The sequence below is a fragment of the Trichomycterus rosablanca genome, chromosome 7 (assembly GCF_030014385.1).
Source record: "Trichomycterus rosablanca isolate fTriRos1 chromosome 7, fTriRos1.hap1, whole genome shotgun sequence".
NCBI classification, from domain to species: domain Eukaryota; kingdom Metazoa; phylum Chordata; class Actinopteri; order Siluriformes; family Trichomycteridae; genus Trichomycterus; species Trichomycterus rosablanca.
The window spans coordinates 17,642,527-17,662,888 of NC_085994.1; the positions used below are offsets into that span (position 1 = coordinate 17,642,527).

Genomic DNA, 20,362 nt, shown 5'->3' on the forward strand with positions numbered 1-20,362 from the left:
AATCCAGGCCAATGTTGTTTTTCACTAATCTAAGGGTGGGTAAAGCTGGCAGGATGTGATAACAAGCACTGCCTTTGGCCCTCAAACACAGTGGAAAAATGGGTGGTGGACATAAAGAGAAGGAAATAGACTTATAGGTGGAGTGGAGGAGTGAAAGGGTGTAAATCAAATCCTGACCACCTTATTCTTATCATTCTGTTTTATGTGGTTGTTTTCATCTTCTTTCAGATTTTGTTACTTTGCAAATTTGTAATAGGCTCTACCTAATTCACGGCCATGAAAATCGCGTCACAGATCATTAAATAGGCCGTGAAATATGAAATTTTAGTGTCTCACGTTTACTGGTTAAATTGCAATATAAGGCAGTCCTAGCAATCCTACGGCAATTGGTTGGTTAAAATGTCCAAGATGTTGAAGCGTAAAGCAGCTAAAACACTACTCGAGTAACTGGGTTTGGAACTCCCAAGCAATTCTGCGGATGCGGGGGGAGCACATTTTCCCATGAATTTAGTAGAGGCCTATCTATAAGTATTGAAAGGTCTAACCTAATTTAAAATGTGATGGTAATTAATAAACAAGGTGACAGATAAATAAGGTTTAAGGTGATCATTTAATAATTTTAAGATATCATTGAAATAACTGTAGTTTCTCAATAATAAATACATTGAAAAATGAGGTTTGGTAAAATGTTCATTGACTTCAATGACTAATTAGCAAATACACTGTCCTGAATTTATAATAAACAAGATTGGAAAACACTTATTCAGACACAAGCACTATGTCTTTTGATTTCTCACTATAAACAAAAAGTATGTATTCATAATCACATAGATTGTGTGTGTGTGTGTGTGTGTGTGTGTGTGTGTGTGTGTGTGTGTGTGTGTGTGTGTGTGTGTGTGTGTGTGTGTGGTAAGAAGGACCAGGGATGGACCATTCTGTGTTGGCATGTTTTCTCTGTGTCAACATGTGTTTCCTTCAGGTGCTCCGCTTTCCTCACACAAGTCAAAAGACATGCAGTCTGTGTGTATCTACCCTATAATGAACTAGCAATCTGTCTGGGGTGTTTCCTGCCCTTCACCCAAGAACTGTGACCCTGAACAGGATTAAACGGTGGAAAAACAGACAATGAATGAATATTTATTTTTATAGCATATTTTGTTACCCTTGTCTTTTTTTTAAAAAGAAAATAAAACTTTTAAAACTAAAATGATGCCACCTGCCAGTATAGGGTGCAGCTATGGCCACTTAAGTCTATAAATCAGCAGTAGTGCTGTTGTGAGATGGGGACATTAGTTCAGGGAAAGACTGACTGTCAGGAGAGATTTCAAAAGAAAACAAATGGTGTTTTCACAGCAGCCTGAGTGGCTATTAATTTTATCTATTAAAAAGCCCTTTTGCTGTTTCCACCCAGCCACCTCCAACTGCCAGTACCACTAACAGGCTCAGTCTTGAGCGAGATGCTGCATCATGCATGGAGTCATCAGCATTTTTATAAACCGGGAGAATGAGAAATGCTGTCATTATAATTCACAAAGGAGACTGGTGTATAGACTATGTAACCAAAAGTATTTGAACGCCTGACCATGAGCTTGCTGGGCATCCAATTTCAAAAACAAGTGGTGACCTCTATGTGATGTTTTCAGCTATAACAACCACTCTTCTGACTAAGCTTCTCACAAGTATGTTTGTGGGAATTTGTGCCCATTCAGTCAAAAGAGCATTCATATGGCATTAATGCTGATCAAGAAAGCCTCAATTGATGTTGAGCAGAAGTGAGCCAATTGTTACTCTACATTTATCAAGTAGCAAACATATTTTTCCACACAGTTAAAGAGTTTTGGATTAAAGGAAAGTTGCAGCAGTTTTTCTTTATTTTTAATTTTTTACTAATTGCTTCATTCTGGTCAGGGACATGGTCTTTTGTTATAACTGCCCAGTCACTTTAAGTTTCTGATATGCTTTTCTGCTTATCACGGTTATTAAGACTGGTTAGTTAATTGTAATGTGGTGGCTACTGAAGGGGCGCGGAGGCACACATGACTGTGTTGTCAGTCTCTCTGGATTGACAATCACCTGCATCTTACACATGTTAATTTGCTTCAAATGATATATTTTCTAGACATCACAGTTTCTCTTTCTCAGTTTTGCCAGCTCTTTTGTTGGCACACTTGCTTTACTATAAAGCCTTTATGCTGGGCCTCTCAGTTCGGTTAGGTTTCTCTAGTGTGTGATGCCAGCATTCTTTAGCTCTCTGGGAACTCACCTAAGTGTCACAGTAGTGTGGGTCTCACTATGGAAATGCTCTGGGAGAACAGATTGCCCCAGAGGCGCTTTGACATCCGGTAGGGGTTCTCAGTTCTGCACTATCCCTTTTCTATTAACAGGGACACTTTCTCCATTAAGGGCTGTGGATGTTTTTGTGTCTTTCATTTGTTACATCGTTTCCATTCATTTACATTCTTGCATGTGTGTGGATTTATCTCTCTCTTCATTAGCGGGGTGTGTCCAGCCCCATTACGTTAACATAGACTAGTTAGGCTATTTTCCTCTTATCTCTCTTTTTAATAAGGATATCCATGATTCCATATCCAGAATTGCTACTCACTGGATTTTTTTTTCACTGTTCTTTGTGAACCTTAGAAACAACAATTAACAATTTCTGACATTCTTAAACCAGTCTTTCTGACACCAACAAATGCACTACTAATATTAAGAATATTCTTCAGTCTTCATTGCTTATGACAGTTGTGGGAATTGAACTGTCATTTCAGACACAATTCAAAGTGAGCATAAATTCCTCTCAGCTATCTTTTTGAAGCTCTTGCTAGTCTAGTAGGCATGTGCAACAGAGAATTTCGAAAAATATGACACTGAAATAGCCAGTTGTAAATGAAAGACACAGTCATTAGAGACCAGATTACAGGTCTGCCTTAGAGCTACAACTCACTTTGAGTTTGTCTCATTCACCAAAACTGCCCTTCCATTGATCTACTCACTTGGATCGCCACTCTTTACTAAAGTCTGTTTCACCTAATCTGTCAGCGTGCTGTCTAACTCATTGAGTGATCTCCTCTTCAGTCTAACTCTCTCTCACACAGACATCTATCTCCACACTCAGGGACTTCAGGAGAAAGTGCAGAGAATCAGGCAGCCAGAGCTGCAGGCTATGAGAACTAGGCTGCCTGCAGTAGGCCATTTGAGGAACGAGTGAGCAAGAGGCGACAGATGAAATACAAAAATCAGTAAAATGGGTATGAAACAGAATGTAATAATGAAGAAGGAAGGAAATGAGAGGATAAGAGATGATGAAATTATGTGACACAGCCATTGTGTCTCTGTGAAAGGAGCTCACAGAGATCCAGCAAAACAAGCACATATCACAGTTAAAACAAAATGATTGTCAGCTAAGCTGCAATATGTTGCATGCAATCTATTTCTGTGCTAAAGGGGCAACATTTGGGGAATTATTACTAAATGTAACTGTAAATGTTATTACAACAATTCAGCCTGTCTGTCAAATAGTGTTTCTCAGTGAACCTGGAATAGCTATGACCCTGACCAGGATAATGCGGTTAATGAAAATAAAACAACAGTGAAAAGTATGTTTGGGTGAGGAAAGATACGATAATATAACATGTTCAAACTCAACATTTACTGTCGAGTACATTGGTTTAAATCCAAAACACTTCTGGAAAAGCTGGGACCTCTTCATGCTACCAGCAGTGACAAGCACACTAGCAAAAGGCAAAACTATGGAAAAATCAGTCATGAAGGATAATGAGAAAGTACTTGTTGCCACCACTTGCAAAACCATTACATTTTTGGAGGGTTGTCTTGTTGTTGCCTCTCCAGTGCCCTAATTGTCAATTTTATTGGCACCAAAGCAGGTAAAATTGATTTACAATATTGTATCCTTCCTAACTGGACAGATTGAAATCTTAGTTTGAAGTTTAGTTGACTTGGTGTTATAGTGTGATGATTGTGTCCCCTTGCACAGATTAAGAGCTGGATACTACAGTATGTAATGGACTTTGGACCACTGTCATCCATACACCCAAAGCAAACTCTTGGAAAGAAGGACAGGAGAATTTTCTGCTCCTCCAGGTTTGGCATTGATTGAGTGAGCCCCCTACCACTCGTGCTTCTGCCATGTAGATCAGTTAAATATCCAATCAGAATTGTGCCAAAAGCAGTATATCAATCTGAAAATAGCTAAGTGGCGTATAACCAAATCTTTGGTCTTAATATGCTATAACAAACATCAAATAATCATTCATTGTCTGTTTTACCACCGCTTTATCTGATTTAGAGTTGCAGTAGGTATAGTTCACCAGGCGAAAGGTAGGAAACACCCTGGAGAGGTTGCCAGTTTATCACAGGGTGAACACACTCACACACATATACACACATAGAGCAATTTAGTATCACCAATTAGCCTGACTAAATGTCTTTGTATTGTGGGAGGACACCCGGAGCAGACGGAGGAAACCCACATGGACACGGGGAGAACATGCAAACTTCACACATAAAGGACCTGGACTGCTCCACCTGAAAATCAAACCCAGGACCTTCTTGCAGTGAGGCGACAGTGCTGTCCACAGAGGCACCATGCAGCCAGCCCTATAACAAGCAAAACACACATAAATTATTCAGTTATGTCGTTTTTAACCAAGTATATATTGTGTTCCATTTATTCAGTCAAAGAAAAATCACAAGACGGCTATAAAATGAGAACACTTCGACATGAACATACTCGATTTACACCTGCACTACATTTCCCGGCATCCTTAGCGCCGCGCTGTCGTAAAGTAAAACTGTTGTTGTGGACGGTGACGTTTGCAGATAGTGCGTTAGTGAAGTCCTGTTGGCAGTGTTAGCTGGGAGTGACTCGGAGTTAAGCAAGTGCATTTCTCTTACACGTCAACCTGTAGTGTGTTCAGATGTGTAACCTGTACAGAACAAAAATATAATCGTCAATACGCTTAACAGAACCGCTCGGTGCGTTTTGTGAGGTCTGTGTAGCTCCTAGTTAATAAAAGTAGTTTTTAGAGGCCTGCTGGAAGAACTGGATCCCCGGACTAAAGGTGTTCACAGAGGCCGGGATGAAAAGAGGATATGCGGTCGGGCCGAGCTGTTGACACCGTCCTCTAGTCAGCTTATCAACCGATCAGAGGACAAGCACCTGCACTATAGAGGTTATTTAACACTGATTCACTGTCATATTGTAGAGAATGAAGTAGCACAGATTAGAAGACAGCCAGGGCTAAAGTTTGTGTCGGTTAATAGAGCGTTTAGCGCTGTGTGTAGTTAGTAAAATTATCCTTAATGAGGTTTAATGGGATTGTTTGTTACAAGTGTGGTTCAATTAGTTTTTAAAAAAGTGCAGTTTATTATTCTGATTATCATTCTGAAGACAAACTGCCAAACTTGGGGATTCAGTTGCTTAGTGACTGGCAGTACATGTCAAAATATACCGCCTTATATTGACATTGTAACGTGATTCAAAATAAGACATGGATAGGACATCTAAATACACCCTGTCAATGTACTGTCCTTACTCATTTCTCAAACTTCTTGCCTGATTTTAACTAGTTCTAGGGTGGCACGGTGGCTCACAGCAAGAAGGTCCTGGGTTAGATCCACAGGTGGAGCGGTCTGGGTCCTTTCTGTGTGGAGTTTGCATGTTCTCCCCATGTCTGCGTGGGTTTTCTCCGGGAGCTCCGGTTTCCTCGCACAGTCCGAAAACATGCAAGTGAGGTGAATTGGAGATCTTAAATTGTCCTTAACTGGGTATGACATTAAATTTGTGAACTGATGAATCTTGTGTAACGAGTAACTACCGTTTCTGTCATTTATGTAACCGAAGTGTGTAAACCATGACCTTAAATATCAAAGGAACAGCTATTTCTTAATGACTTCAATTAAGAAAGATCCGAGTAAGTAATTTACAATGCTTGAAAAGTGATTTACAACTTTGTATTAAAATATTATAAGTGTATGTTTAAGCACCAATACCTCTAACATTCCAAACTTGTCCTACTTACTATATTAAAGTTGAAAGATATTGACCTTATTTGCATCCAACCGAAAGTTAAAGCATTAAAACAGCAAAAAAATATATAATTTATAATGTACAGGGTGTCCCTAAAGTCTGGACACATAGGCAAAATGTACTGTATTTCATTAGAGTATTAATCAATAACATCTTCAATGTGTTTTCCACTATTTGTGATGCAACACCCTGTATTTCATTCCTTTCTAGGTTTCCTTATCCTGTCAGAGAGCTTCACAGTATGCCCATGTAAAAATGCACCTTTAACTTGATATTCCAAACCATGTTCTCCAACAACTTTAGCTTTAACACAAGCCTACAACATTCTACAGACAATTCTGTATGAATGCAATTATTTGTGATAAATAATAAGGTTTTGCAAGCAGTCCTAATCTTTGTTCCTAATGAAGGTTCATCTTTATTGACTTTTTTAAATAAATGATGAAATCACTGTCTTATCTTAATCGGTCCTGCTTGACACAGTCCTTAATCTGTGATCTATCTGTGTTTGTTTTGTTAGCAGGTTTATTTGCTAGAGTTCCTGTCAGACAATGGCATTGTGTAACATCAGTGCATTTCAGTAATCCAGTTTTATTAATGATTTATTGTTTTTATTAATTGCTTTTCCCAACGTATAGTTTGTGTGTTATTATATAATACCGCAAGATGCTTAAAAGCAGTATAAAATGTTGGTGGAGTGAAAGCTATTGAGAGTTTATAGTCTGTCTAGCAGGAGGAATGTGAACAAGCTAGCCCAGCTTAGTGTTTTTTTCTAGTTTTGTGATACCCTTATTATAACATTGTTAATGCATCTCAGCATTTCAGTTAAGCACTATAAACCTACTACATCCAGAGTGTATTTGAGGTTATTAAGGTCAAAAAAGTATGGGAAAGAACAAGGCCATCAGTAAACATTTTGTCCAAGCCAAAAAAACTGCAATTAACCAAAATTGCTTTTTGAATGTATTGCTTCAATGTTCAGGGGTTGGATATAACTACAAAAATAGCCTTAATCAAATTCTCTAATGGCTGACTTATCGTTAACCTTTACTTGGTATTCGACAAATACAATTGAATTTAACAACTGCTCATAGACCTATAAAATACAAGAATTTCAGTTCAACAGGTTGTCTTTTTGAGTACAAGAATTCAGATACAGTGGATAAGCCAACAGGTTTTTAAACCAGCTTGATGTGTGCTTCGTAGAAACACAACTATAAGAGATGTTCATGACTAGTGGATAACGGACAAAGAAGTCATTGTTTGGTGAATGCTGCTTGTTGGTTAAAATGTTGTGTAAACTAATTTCCAACAGCTGATGGTGATCTCTTCCACAAAAACAGGTGGGAGAGTCAAAGGGCAGATTGACTGGTGCTGAAATGTGTCTTCACGCTCGCCCACACTGGCGCCACTTCTGTTAACTGCGAAGCCGTTCAAACAGGAAAACCAAATACGATTTGTATAGGTAAAATTATGAGCGATGGCGCTATGATAAAACTACACCAGGGAAAACTACTATTCACTTATTTGAACTGGGGATGCTAATGGTTAACCGGTAGCTGAACTAAGAACTCATTATTTTATCAGTAAACTAATAAAGAATTAAATCTTAAAAGAATGCTAATCTTTTAATCATAACTACACGTTCTGATAAATTATAGTATTTGTATTTAGGCTGTATTTGTATCAACATTGGCAATTGTTTTATCAAACAAATAACAATCAGATTTACACTGGCCATTTTACTTTAAATTAATGAGCATAAAAAGCCCCAAAAGGTTCATTTTTGATAATGCTTTGTTTTCATTAACAAACCCATGCTGTAAATTGTGACTGAAATACTGTAGTGTACCTTAGCTTGAATAAAGAAACAAAAATTAAGACGAAAAACAGAGGGGTTTCTTTAATGTAATGTTTTACATTTCAGTGCAAATTGAATTGGCAGGTATAAATGAAGGATTTGTTTGTTTAGATTTATATATATATAATTTTTAGAATATTTTAGGGTGTTTCCAAGGGCCTTAAATGCACCTTAATGGTTCTCCTCTGGTGTTTTATATTGTAATAGGACACTGTATGCTTGTCAGTTATCGGTTAATCATCAACTAATGCCTGTTGGTTATCATTTAAATACAATTGGCTTAATTTGCATTCCTAATTTAAACCATGAACCTGGAAGGCATTTTGCACCAGTATGGAGTTTGACTGCGTGTTAAACTCTGCACATGTGGATCTGTGTGTGAGGTTTTTGCATCTTGGCACAGTATTAAAGTAAATGTCAGCTTATTATATAACCACACTGTCAGAATGAGCTTTAACATACATTATGTTCTGTTCTGCATTGCTGTCGTATTTGCCACGTTAAGCTGTTTTTATTAATCATGCATGAACATTTGTTAATATGAATTGTTTTATATTATGGGAAGTTTAAGTCTGTTAGAGAACTGAAATTGGCAAATGTGCAACCCTAGTAACTACATCTCTTTTATGTCTCTGTTACAGTAAACATACACTGTTTTCGGATGAGGCTGCTGTTCTGTTTATGGATGTTGGGATCTAGAATCTTCTTTGTTGCCCCTGGACCTTGTTGAGACCAGCAGCACCTGAGCCACTGATTGCCGTGGACCGTCAGTTCGGCCACTTCAGAGTCAAAACTTCCAACCATGAACCGGTACCTGCCAGTGGCACGGCAGCATTTCCTGACTGCTTTAGCCAGCACGAGTGTGGTGGTGAAATCCATCTGTGCGACAGTGTTTGTGCTCTACCTTATCTCCTGGCTTGCAGACACCCATGTGGCACTTGGCATCACACCTGGGTACCTCTTTCCTCCTAACTTCTGGATCTGGACTCTAGTGACGCATGCCGTTGTGGAGCAGCATGTGTGGGGCTTAGCAGTGAACGTGGCTACAGTGATCACTGCTGGACGATTACTGGAGCCTCTGTGGGGCGCCCTGGAGTTACTCATATTCTTTGCTGTGGTGACCGTCTCAGCTGGCTTATTTTCTGGCCTCTCTTATGTGCTTGCTTATGCCGCCACCTTTGACCTGAACTATCTGTTTGATGTACACATATGTGGAGCACCAACATTTCTCGGCGCGGTTCTGGTCGCTCTAAAGCAGACTTCAGGTGACACAACTGTGCTGAGGGTTCCTCAGATTCGTTTAAAGGCAGCTCCAGCACTGGTCCTGCTAGCATTAGGCATTCTGCGTCTTGCTGGACTCCTTGAAACCTCGGCGCAGTTGGTAGGCTGCAGCTATGGCGCACTGACAGGGTGGGTATACCTACGATTCTACCAGAGGCACAGTCGAGGGCGCGGTGACATGTCGGACCACTTCGCCTTTGCTTCCTTTTTCCCAGAGGCTCTGCAACCGGCAGTGGGCTTCATTGCTAGCTTGGTGCATGCTGCCCTCGTCAAGATAAAGGTGTGCCGGAAGATGGTGAAGCGATATGACGTCGGTGCACCGTCCTCCATCACCATCAGCCTGCCTGGCACAGATCCACAGGATGCAGAGCGAAGACGGTAAGGAGTGCAGTGAAAAAATGATTAAACATTACATAACAAAATGAAGGCTGGGGATCTGGTTTGTTGTAGGTCTGAGACACACTTATGAAACTAATTAATAATAGTGGGTTGGCATAAACAGTCTTCCGCAAAAGACTGGATGCCTCTGGGCAAGTTCCATGCTTACAGGAAACGAACATCTGCACATACTGATACAGAATTACTGTTTGCTATATTTACCATATTGAAAAAATGTTTGGTGATATGTTAGCCACCAACACCAGTAGGAAATAATGTGTGAGTTTCTGCTTAGATATATAGGTAGATATATCTACCTACCTACCTACCTACCTACCTACCCATCCATCCGTCTATCTACCTACCTATCCATCCATCCGTCTATCTACCTACCTACCTACCTATCCATCTATCTGTCTGTCTGCCTGTCTACCCGTATGTCCGTCTATCTGTCTGTCTGTCTGTCTGTTTCTGCTTAGATATATAGGTAGATATATCTACCTACCTACCCACCCATCCATCCGTCTATCTACCTACCTATCCATCCATCCGTCTATCTATCTATCTATCTATCTATCTATCTATCTATCTATCTATCTATCTATCTATCTATCTACCTACCTACCTGTCTACCCATATGTCTGTCTATCCATCTATCTACCTACCTACCTACCTACCTACCCACCCACCCGTCTTATCTATCTACCTATCCATTAGTTCATTCGTCTATCTGTCGATCTATATATACATACATAAACACATAGTCTTTTATGTAGTATACACTCAGTGAGCACTTCATTAGCTACACTAATTTGATATATACATTCAGCAATTATTTTATAAGCTACACCTGCCATACAAACCAACTGTACTGAGTAGCAGATGGACTACAGTTAGTAATTGTATACGCACAACATTCATCTGTATGGTAGGTGTAGCTTATGAAATAATCACTGAATGTACACACCAGAGATAAGTGCTCACAGATTATACATTTATATTTTTTGCACATCCTTTACCACACTATGTGACCACAATATAAAGACAAGATGCAATAAGCAGACTTAAACATAACACCGATCATGCCATAAAATGACACAAATGTGTTAAACATGGCGTTAAAATCCAAACAAACAAAACAAAACCCACACTCGGTATACTGTAAATAACTGGAATGTAATCAAGGAAAATACACCGACACTATATGTGTTTGATCTACAGGCAGCTGGCACTAAAAGCTTTAAATGAACGGCTAAAGAGAGTGGAGGACCAATCAGCCTGGCCGAGCATGGAAGACGAGGAAGACGATGACGAAGTTCGGACAGATACCCCTCTGCTCCCTAACCGCGACACAACTCCTCCTTCTCCCAGCACTACTCAGACTTCCGCAGCACAGGAATCCAGCATCATAAGCTTTGAAGATGCCTCCACTCACTCCTAACACACACGCACATACACACACAAGTGTACACGAGGACAGAAATTCGATGTGCATTCGATGCTCATTTGATGTGCTGAAGAGGTGCAGGTGCACACGGCATGTTGATTTAAGACTTTGTTCACCAGGGGATCAGTCCTAATAAATGCCCTCACACAATCAAGCCTACAAATACACTGATTTGTGTAGAATTTGTATAAATAACTCTGGACTTTGATGAAAGTCAGTTTCCGAGAGACTCATTTTATTTGCGATGTACAAGAGTATCGTCGGTTGTCTTTGTGTTGCGGGCGTATGTGTGTTTGTACATGTGTGGATACGATTTCTAGGAAGGTACACCTTCTGAATAAATGCTTAACTTCTGCCGGGGTGTATTACTTACATCAGCTGCAGGCTCTTTAGCTAGCCGATAGGTCATAGCTAGATCTTTATGAGCTTAGCATGATGTATTTCCTTGTCAGCTAATGGAATGGGCGGCAGTAATGGACAGCAGTTGAGCTCTTTTATTACTGCAAGTTCTTTTGCATAAAAGTTGAGTTTAAACTGCTTTGTTTTATGTTCCTTGTTCACACAGAGACTTTAAAGGTTTATTTCAGTCCTCAGCTGCTTTGCCAAAGGTGAATAGTCATAAATGTAATATTGTGTGATAATAGAAATGATGGCTGACTGTTTTGTTGTTTATTTTTTTTTTGTGCATTATTGTTTCTCGATTCCGTACGTAGCTCTTAATCAGAGAGGCATCTTTTCCATATTCACCTCAACACCAGCACAGACAACATAAAGACTCCAGGGGCTAACTGTTAAATGTAGATGTTTGATTTATTAAAAATTGTCAATGTTAACAGTAACTATCTGTGTTAGAGTGGCAAGCTTATATTTACCCATCCAAATGGCAAACAGGTTACAGCATTTCATCTTTATTTAACTAAAAACTGCCAATGTGGCAGCAATACAAAGCATTTACATAAACATACATTCCAGTGACAGAAGGTTTGGATTGACTATAAAAGGAAGGAGAAAACTGCAATGTTATATTTTTTTTAATGATTGGTGAAAAATGTTAAGTGTGGTTTTGGTAGAGCTGTCTAAATAAATTAATAATACAAATAATCAAATGCACTAAAAAGGTACATATTAAAACAACAGAATTGTGGTTACATTGATTATGCAATGACTATTTTTTGGCATATTTTTCAGGATTTATTGGGCACTTTTACCCAAAGTGGCTTACAAATGCAATAAGGGCAGTGGTAGCTCAGTGGATAATTATTGTTTGGAAGGTCTCTGGCTCAAGCCTCAGCACTGCCAAGTTGCCACTGTTGGGTCCCTGAGCAATGCCCTTAACCCTCAGTTGCTTGCATTGTCACAATTGTAAGTCTTTTCAGATAAAACCATCCACATAATCCCATTAATATGAATACAATTGAATCAGCTGAGTGTTAAGGGCCTTGCTTAAAGGTCACAGTGGCAGACAGTGGAAAAAGTTCAATTCACTCTCAGGCATTTAAGAAGCGCTGTGTGTTTTTCCTGCTGGGTTTTAAAGCCTGTCACTCCAGAGTGCAGATGATCATCATATGATGTTTTGTTAGCTTTTCCAGCCGTGATACTTATTGGGTGTCTTTTCTTATTGGGTAGGTTATTTCTGCTCTCTATAAAGTGTTTAAAGAACTTGGTGCAAGTGCTTAATCTGTTTTAAATGATCATGTGAGCTCTAAAGCAGCAGACGTTTATGACGGGTGATTTGTGGGACAGGAGCTGTATTTAGTCTTGACCTATTGCTAGTGGTGTGAATGATAGGAACATCATTTAGACTGAACAGTTTTGGTATCTCCAAATTTGTATTTCTTATGTCTTAATATTGACATATTTAACAACACAGGTTGTTTGGTTTTAATAGTAGATCATATTTCTGATGGGCAGATAGTTTCACATACTGAACAGATCACAGAAGGTGGCAAGAGTGAATGAACCAAACAGCAGGGAGATTTATTCAATATCAGAAAGCAAAAACATGTGACGGAAGATGAAAATAAGTCATTTCAAAGCTGTCGATGAAAGTTTACTACTGACTACTGGATGAATTCACTGCACTTACTCTTGTGCTTGAGCTGTTAAAATGTGTTTTTGACCCTTAATATTTCATCATCTCACACAGCGTAAAGACATTTAAATACTGATTGAGATTGTGCCGATACTTTTACATTTATTCATACATGTAGTCTTTTGCCTGAGATTGTGATACAGAAAATTCGCCAGTCTGTGTTGGCCTCAAAAAGGCTGATTGGTCCGTCTTCAATAAATAACTGACCAGAGCTAGTACAAAACATGGGATTTACTAAATATAGACTCAAAAGATACTCAAATATAGACACATTTCTCATCTATTTCCAGGAACACTAGTCCTGTACTAGTATAACATGATGAGTGGTGTCTCGTATGAATATTAGGGAAGAGGAATACACATCCACATCATGATTTAATTTACATTTTCAGCATTTAGCAGACGCTTTTATCCAAACCGACTTACACAGTGAGCGGAACACAATGAGCAATTGAGGGTTAAGGGCCTTGCTCAGGGACCCAACAGTGGCAACTTGGTGGTGGCGGGGCTTGAACCGGCAACCTTCTGTTTACTAGTCCAGTACCTTAACCACTGAGCTATCACTCACTTCATGCGGTCTGTTTAGTGCAGACTATTGACTCTGTACTAATGCATAATACATTTTTAGTTTTTGGTTTTAAATACATAATATATTTCATAGTTATGATGTGAATAATAGTTTCTACATAATACTCTCCCAGTTACATTTAACAGCAGGGCTCAGAATTTGGCATAAAACTGGTGTGTTGTGAGCACCCATGTGTGTTGGATGCTTTATAGCACAGTGTGGTAATGTTTTCAGCATTTAATCAAAAACATTGGTAAAATAATGCATTGTTTATAGGTAAATGTAGCTTATAGTCACATGACTTCAGTTTCAAGATTATGCGTCGTCCATATGCAGTAAGAATTGCAATAAATAATGGGATGCCTGAAGATATTTTGTGTGCAGAAGTGCAGAAGAAAACTACTGTACATGGTGAAATTACTTGGACAGTCATTTGACCTTGTCAATTTAGCTAATTTTGACCTTATTTGTTGCTAGATGTACAAAATCAAGCCATACAGTCTGAATACACAAATAGTGGCTGGTTGGTTTGTTCAATTTCTACCTCACTAGTGCTGCCCTGGTCAAAAAAAGTGGAAATTTTTAAGAGCAACAACAGCTCAGCTTTAAAGCAGCAGGCCTCACAAGCTCGAATAGCACAGCAGATGTGCATAGCACAAAAATTGTCTTGTGATTAGTCGCAACAGCAACTCTGAGATGAATTGGAATGCTAACTGAGCCAGGCCTCACTCATAGTCATGACTGAGACTTTTGTAGCAGGTGTGAGTGTGTAAATGCTTTGCAAGATATAAGTGTGTTTCGGTCTGTGCCCAGGTGGCGCTGGACCCAGTGCAACCCTTATCAAGATGAAGCGGTTAATAAAAATAAATTATTGATGAGGCTATCGAGAAGCACCGGTTACTGACTAGCCTTACACATTGATTTGATTAAAACACAAATAAGGCAGAATTAATATCATGAGACATTAATAGAAGAATTTTTCTCCACGTCCATGGGGCTGGGTGCATCCATGCTGTTTCTATTTTATCTGTGCAAAAGAATGATGTCAGTTGTAGGGGAAAAGATGCGTCTCTAGGCCAGAACTCATTATCATTCATAATTTTTGTATGTGTGTGTGTGTGTGTGACCATGAATTACCCAAAATGTTTACTCTAAATATTTGGAACTAATGACAACTATACAGCAGTGTGCACAAGTTCACTATTGTTCATGGCTATTTCACCTTCTAAAGTTATATGTATCCATCTTCAAAGATAATAGAGATTATCTAGGACCAGTTTATTATTTTTATATCCTAATTTCAAAAGTACACATAGTGTCTAGCTGATTCTAGAGAGATGCAAATTACAGAGCTTGGTGTATATCAAGCCTTTGAGTCTATTCCCTTTATTTATCTGTGATTTTCTTATTATTTACCTTTACATAGTAGAGCATCATGAAATCAACTGACTTCTTGATTCTCAAATGATGACATAAGAGTTGGACATTTCTTATTGTTTGAATAGGAATTAATTTGTAAGAGACCGGGAGAGCTAAAAATAATAATAATAATAATGGACCTGTTTATACAAAGCCATGATAGTGATGTTCATAGACAGAAGGCAAAGGCTTTGGGGATTTTCAGAAGCTGATATGATTGTTTTTCACTAATAATTTGTTTTTGAGGAGTGTTAATTTTTTTCCTTTCTGACTAAGTCTTATGGATTATTTTCTTTACTCTGCAGTTCAAGAGCTGTCTTCTGATTTCCAATTCAGATTCTCTCTGTCTCCAATAAAATATTTTTCTGTTCAGTATGTGATGGAAAATATGCTTACACTACACTAGAGTAATATCACTAGGGCTACATTACAACTTATTCTGGTACATAGACATTTAAAAAAATTATTCCGAACGACATGATTAAGTTTAATTTCTGCTTTAAATATCTATGTCTCCCAAGTCAGGCAACTGACACTTTTGGTTGTTTAATTAAACTTGTTGGTGCACATATCCACTTAAAATGTACTGACATCTAAACAGGACAATGATATTGTCTGTGTTTAGCTATTTAAATTGTTTGATTTATTGCAATCAGCTGAAAGTTTGTTAGATTTGCTAATAAGCCTAATTTGCAACAGTAAGTATGAATAAAAACACAAATGTATAAGCATAAACAAATATATGTTTAAAAACATATATGGGGTTAAGACATGAACAGACTTTATACCTCCCCAATGGGAAATTCAGGGGCTACAGTAGTAAACATCAGTGACAATATGTAATCACATAATAGATACCCACTCATACATACTACACATTTCAACATTCACACAGTGTGAAGGACATTAAAGCTACACATGTACACATGACTGATGGGGGGGGGGGGGGGGGGGGGGGGGGAGCACACAGACAGGAGAGCACACAGACTGAAGCAGTGGTGTAATGTATCAAAGTAATAATACTTATTACTAGTTGGGACAGTATAGAAAATGCTAATAAAAAAGACAGTGTTTCTTACATTTACATTGACTCTTATTCAATTGCAGATATGAACCCAAAATATTTAAAGTTTTGTCTGGGATGGGGACAATTTAGGTCTAGTAAAAAAAAGTAAATAATGAAATGATTTTAAACAGGAGATGTCAACAGCTGATTATAATCATGATTTGGCACAAATCATGTTCAGGGGGAAGGAAAATGTATTATGTTCTATAAATTCGTATGATGTGAAGACCTTGTTTTTCTGTAGGTGTAAGGTAGCCTCTATTGTTAAGGTGGTTTACAGACTTAAAATAACAATCTTCATAATTTAATATACTGTACATTATACATATATACATATATAAACATCAGTTTAATAATAAACTGAATACATCATTGACTTAGACATCAGTGGTAAGAAATCACTAGCCATTTGCTTTTTGCAGCATTGTGGTTCAATTTTGATCTATTCCTCTTATGAAATCATCTTTAATTCCACAGTTATGAGGTTCTTACTGATAGAATCACAATTTTAAAATTCTTTACAAATTGTATGGGATTTATGTCAGGAGATTGACAAGGCTATTAAAGTGTCATTTTTTTTAGAAACCAGTTTAAGTTACTTTGGAAGATTTTGTTTTCTGGCTGTTAAGAAATTCTCTTATAGTGTAAATATGAGCTAAAGTATGCCACCAAGTTCTGTTTTTGTTTGATCTTAACATTGTTCAGATTAGTCTGAAATAAAATGTGCACACATTTGACCAGTATCTCTATGCTTCTCTTTTAGCAGAGGCTGAGTGGGATGTGTAGGATGTAGAAACAGATATGATTGAGATGCGTTTAATCCCTGTTTGCTGTGTTTTCTGTTGTTCATCTTGTTTTCAGGTCATATTAAAAAACTTTTGGAGTGACTTACACGTATACAGTGCTGTGAAAAAGTATTCTTGCATACAGGTTTTAGATCTATTACATTTAATGTTAGACAAAATGCTTTAAAATGACTATTATTTATTGAATAATGTTAAGGTAATGTATACAATTCAATATATACAATAATAGCTGGGTAGTACAGCAGTCTAACACACTAGCTACATGGTCAATTGTGACTTGAGTGTCTGGCCATGTCTGTGGCACTGCTAATGGAATCAGCCTGTTTGGGTGCTCAACTGAGAACTAGCCATGTCTAAATAAATGAGGGGACATCAGATAGGAAATCACCTACTTACATCAGGTTTTTACATTGTAAACTAGGTTTGTGTAGGACAACTCAGTCATGGAAACTTGATCCATGATGGTTATGATATTTCTTAGTCAGTTCTGTAACCTGGTTTAATTAAGCTGTTGTTGCTTTTAGACATGTTTTATCCACAATAACAGAAGCACAGTTGAGAGTGACAGTGGACAGTTAATAAATTGATTTGTTGGAAAGGGGACAGTGCTATGGTAAAAGTCAGTCCTTTGCTCCTCAGTCTTATTACACTGACTGTATTTATTTGTAAAGATTGTATTGCTGAATGCTAGCATTCATTCAGTCACCACCATTTCTATCAGTTTTATAAAATCAAGTATATAAATAAAATCTGTGTATTTTATTCCCAGTGCACAAAGCAGGGTCTATAAAGATATGAAACTACACCCCGCGGGCCATTTGCAGCCTGTTTTCATTTTTTGCAGCAGCTTGCAAGGTATTTTAGAAATAAGTTTGGCCCGCTATTAAGCAGGTTCCATTTTTAAAACTGCTTAAACTGTTTGAACTCTGGGTGTCACTATCACATAAAACAAATCTTAAACACTCCCCATCTTCTTTTCCCAACTCAAAACATTTTTTTGCTTTAACATCATGTAAGTGATTTCTTTTAATTGAATTACACCACTAGTTAATGTCATTACTAATCTTCGTACATCACTAGAGTTGTTAATGCCATAACTGATCTACTAACAAGATTTAATACCATCATGACAGTTGTTGGTCTTGATTTCCATACATTATTGCAATCATTAATGTCATAATTGTTTTATTTACATCCTTACAGTTGTTGACATCAACTGATTTCATCGCATCAACACAGCTGTTGATGATATATCATAACTGATTTTATGTTATTGTATTACTAGCTCGTTTTTCCTTAATTTGATTCTTCATTATTTATTTTCTTCTTTCCTCCATTCCTTCCTTCCTTGTCTTTTGTTCCCATTATTTTTCTTCTTTTTTATTAACTTATATGTCCATTTTAATTTTCTTAAATTCTTACCATTGCAGTCATTTGTTGAAGTTCTTTACTTAGTTCTTTTCTTTATTTTTTCCATACAGCTGATGATACTCTTAAAGATCTCCTGAATGATTTAATTCATTATCCTGCTGTTTTTGTAATGCTTGTCTCTTGGTATGTAATGTAGAACTATGGCCACTAGACGGAGCCACTAGTGTGGATTATTTACGGGTTAGGCTTTACAGATCTGTGAAATATTGGTAGATCTCACAGTGAGACCTGGTACAAAGTTTAGATGTGATGTGTCGTATAGAAACGACCTGGCTCTTTGATATCAACAACTGGTCTTTGTGTGGGACTGGATGATTGTGTACACAAAGAAATATATGTTTCAAATGTCATACATTTATGGTGGGTTTTCTTAAATGATGCTTGGTCTAAAATATACATACATCAATGTACGTATATGTGACATATTATTCAAGCACTCGAGTGGCCCAGTGGTCTATTATGCTAACCCACCGAGATACGGGTTGGAATAACTGGGTATGTTTTGGGGGGTGGCCGAAGCACTGCGATTTATTGTCGCCCTGTCCAGGGTATCTCTGCCTGGTCCCGTGTTTCCCAATGGGACCAGATCTGGGGGAAAAAACTGTTATTTTGGTGGTGTGGACAGTCCTAGAATGTAATTTAACTTTGTGACAAATCTCATTAGTCATAGTAAACCTTTGGCTTCAATGCACCCATACAATGTAACAGAGTTGTAAATTTGGGTGCATCCTTACACTGGGCCACACAATATAATAGGAAAGTCTGGGAGCTCTAAACAGAGCTCAGAGAGCTGATGATTTTTTTCCCCCCCAGAAATGTACTTTAGAGCCATTTCTAAGCAATGTCAAACTATAGGTCTTAACTGAATAAGTGTTTTCCAATGGGAGGGGACCTGAAGAGACCCTGGTCAGGATAAAGTGGCTGATGAAAATGGAAAAAAAGAACATTCATTTGGTGGTGTAGACAGTTCTACAATGTAATTTAAATTTGCGGCAAATCTTGTTAGTCATAGTAAACCTTTGGCTTCTTTGTGCCCATACACTGTAACAGAGCTGTAAATTTGGGTGCATCATTATACTGATACATTATACACACAATATAATAGGAAAGTCTGATGAACTCTAAACAGAGCTCAGAGAGCAGATCATGTTTTTTTTCTTCCAGAAAGCTACTTTAGAGACATTTCTAAGCAACTTCAAACTACAGGTCCAAACTAAATACAACAGTAATTTGTTGGAAAGTGTTTCCCAATGGGAGGGGACCTGTAGAGACTCTGATCAGGATAAAGTAGTTGATGAAAATGGAAAAAAGAACATTCATTTGGTGATGTGGACAGTTCTAAAATGTAATTACACTTTGTGGCAAATCTTGTTAGTCATAGTAAACCTTTGGCTTCTCTGTGCCCATACACTGTAACAGAGTTAAGTTGTACTCCAGAGCCATTTCTAAGCAACTTCAAACTATAGGTCCAAACTAAATACAACAGTAATTTTTGCCAAGGTTAAAAAAGGCAAACTGTCACCTAATGCTGAGTGGAAATCTTTAGAGGAAGTCTGGATGGTCAAACGTAATCCAAGAACCACCCAAAAACAAGTCATAAATTAGAAAATAGGTGCTGCTAAAACAAGTGATACTGTCCACAGTCAAGCAGGCTTTACACCAATATGGACAAAAAGTATGTGTTTCAGTTATTAAGTCACAGAAGAACAATTGCTGAAATCTTTACATTAAAATGACAAATATAGACTTTACTTCAGGCAAACTTTGACTTTAGGTAGGTTGTAATATTGAGTATACAGATAGACAGTGCCACTGAAAGCTTCTTTTCTTACTGGATTAACCTTTAATAGTCTGTGTTCGTACTCATACGAATGCGTTGAACAGGAAGTACGTACAATTCTAAACCGTCGCTACATATTATTAGTTATCATATAAAACTCTAATACATTTGTTCAATCATT

At 37.9% G+C, this 20,362-nt stretch overlaps 1 protein-coding gene across 2 annotated transcripts; it reads left to right on the forward strand.

Annotated features, from left to right (window-relative positions):
- Positions 1-4,877: 4,877 nt before the first annotated feature.
- Positions 4,878-12,167, forward strand: tmem115 (transmembrane protein 115). 2 transcript variants are annotated; one of them, XM_062999068.1, is made up of 3 exons: positions 4,878-5,195; positions 8,555-9,572; positions 10,794-12,167. In XM_062999068.1, the coding sequence occupies exons 2-3, from the start codon at positions 8,716-8,718 to the stop codon at positions 11,011-11,013; spliced, it is 1,077 nt and encodes a 358-aa protein (XP_062855138.1). In that variant the 5' UTR covers positions 4,878-5,195; positions 8,555-8,715; the 3' UTR covers positions 11,014-12,167. The 2 variants fall into 2 exon arrangements, with proteins under 2 accessions (XP_062855138.1, XP_062855139.1); XM_062999069.1 differs by lacking the exon at positions 4,878-5,195 and adding an exon at positions 5,859-5,936.
- Positions 12,168-20,362: the final 8,195 nt, after the last annotated feature.